Source organism: Rattus norvegicus, chromosome 9, assembly GCF_021556685.1.
Source record: "Rattus norvegicus strain SHRSP/BbbUtx chromosome 9, alternate assembly SHRSP_T2T, whole genome shotgun sequence".
Lineage (NCBI taxonomy): Eukaryota > Metazoa > Chordata > Mammalia > Rodentia > Muridae > Rattus > Rattus norvegicus.
The window spans coordinates 32516405-32518482 of record NC_141542.1 but is presented as its reverse complement, the minus strand read 5'-3'; the positions used below and the strand labels follow the sequence as shown (position 1 = coordinate 32518482).

Below are 2078 nucleotides of genomic sequence, written 5' to 3'. Positions count from 1 at the left end.
GCTGGGGGGGGGGGGGGGGAACCAAAGCCATACCCAAAAGGCTTCTGGGAAATGTAGTTCTTGGGGCGCAGCGACTTCTCTGATTGGCTGGTAGCTAGGCGCCCACTGCAAACTGCTAGTTTACTCCGGCTCCACCGCCACAGGGCGTGTTCCCGCCCACCGGTCCCAGCCCAGGCCAGCCCAGTTCAACTCATTGCTTTTTTTTTTTCCCCTCAGAATTTGAAAGCAATGCGAAGGTGGAAGGCAGCCACAATGCAAAAATCACACAAACACTGGGGCGGGGCAAAGGAGCTACAGTTACGCAAGAGAATTGGTTTCCAAAGTTTCTCGGCTCAAAGTTTGGAGGACTGGGTGCATTTTCCTCAGTCGGCAGGGGAGCAGGAATTGCCCCTGGAGAAGGACGTTTTCAAACGTCTGTTGATTCTGGAAGATGGGCATTATGGAGTTATTCTCACCAATAGCAATAGCCGTCCTAGGAAGCTGCGTTCTTTTCTTATTCTCTCGGTGGAAGAATTTGCGTGGACCCCCGTGCATCCAGGGTTGGATTCCCTGGATCGGAGCTGGCTTTGAGTTTGGGAAAGCCCCTCTTGAATTTATAGAAAAAGCAAGAATCAAGGTATGGTATATAGCTGTGACAGGGAGTTTGGAGGGAGGTAGTATTTCCTTTAAAATTTTTTCTTTTATTAAACGCAATGTTGGATTATTGGACATACACTTATTTCCGGCAATTCCTCTCCTCTATTTCTCTACACAGCTTGTTGGAAGTAGATATGTCTTTTGATTGTTAGTAATTCCCTGCAATTAATTCTAAGTGCGTGTTTATTAGCATGCAGATATAAGCTTGAGTGGTTGTTTGTTTGTTTTTTTTTGTTGTTTTTGTTTTTGTTTTGTTTTTTGTGGGGGTGGCTGGGTGGGAGTAAAAGAGTTTCCATGATTTCAGTTTGTGAAAACGAGTAATAAATTTATATTACAAGCAGTGGTAATTCTCCAATTTTATAAAATTTGTTTTGCTAAATGTATCTTTACAGATTGAAGGCTCTCCACTTTTCTTTCTTTCTCTCCCCACCCCTACCACCAAATACTGGTTTTGTTGGTGAGACCCTACCTCCCTTACTCCCTGCCCTGGGGAGATAAGTAAGGGTTTTTGTCCTTAAAGCAGTTACTGAATGTTGACCATTTTAGAGAAGACACCTTTACTGACTGGCCTTTTAATGTTTATTCATCTTTTGGCTGCCAAGATCTTACTGTGTTTTCTGTTGGTAAGATGACTTGGTGGATGAAGTGCTTTCTACAACAAGCACAAGAGACTGAGTTCACTCCCCAACCTCTCCAGGTTCAGCATGAGAGACTTTGCCTCAAAAAAGTAAGGTGGAGGGCCTGCAAGATGGCTCCGTGGGTAAAGATGTCTGCTCCCAAGTCTGACACCTTGAGATTGAATCCCAGCATCCACATGGTGGAAGGAGAGAATGAACTCTTTCCGATTGTTCTCAGACCTTCCCATGGGGCCTATAATACAAACATAAGGTTAACTGTATGAGGTTTGTTGATCCTAAGAAATTCACCACTAGAAGCTTCACTCAGGGCCCATGGAATTAAAGGTCAATGTGAACCGTTATGTTTAAAATGGCTTGGGTCAGGGCCAAACGCTGGGCCGTACTTCCAGGACCTGAGCAGGAGTTCATTATAGTTCTTCTGGTTTTAGCCTTTATGAACTGGCCCTGGGAAACGCTCAGAGCAAAGCTTTCAGCTCTCGAACCTGAGCGGTTGCTCTGGTTGGTCAGCCAGGGTGGTTGGTGTTCAGGACACCATCTCTGTTTAACTGAGATCAGTCAGTGTCCGTGTGGTTTGCAGGTCGACTCTTGGACCCTAACAATTTGACTGTTTACCTCAGGATAAACTCCAATGATCCATTTGCCAATGGGGAAATGCACAATCTAATTTTTTTTTGTGTGTGATTGTATTGTGCTATTGCTGTGCTGCTTTGAAAAGGCTGTAACATATGGTTTTAATCTTTGCTTAAACATATAGATTTGCTTACCATATTAAATTCTGCACCATACTGGATACCACAATCAGGT

General features: G+C 44.3%; 1 protein-coding gene across 6 annotated transcripts in view; it reads left to right on the top strand.

The window, feature by feature from the left end:
* The first annotated feature begins 319 nt into the window (after positions 1-319).
* Cyp39a1 (cytochrome P450, family 39, subfamily a, polypeptide 1) overlaps positions 320-2078 on the top strand; it is an 82045-nt gene continuing 80286 nt past the window's right edge. For 4 of the 6 annotated variants that reach the window (XM_087565114.1, XM_087565115.1, XM_087565113.1 and 1 more), the window contains exon 1: positions 320-616. In XM_087565114.1, coding sequence (XP_087421240.1) covers positions 431-616 — 186 coding nt within the window. In that variant the 5' untranslated portion in view covers positions 320-430. 6 annotated transcript variants of the gene reach the window in all.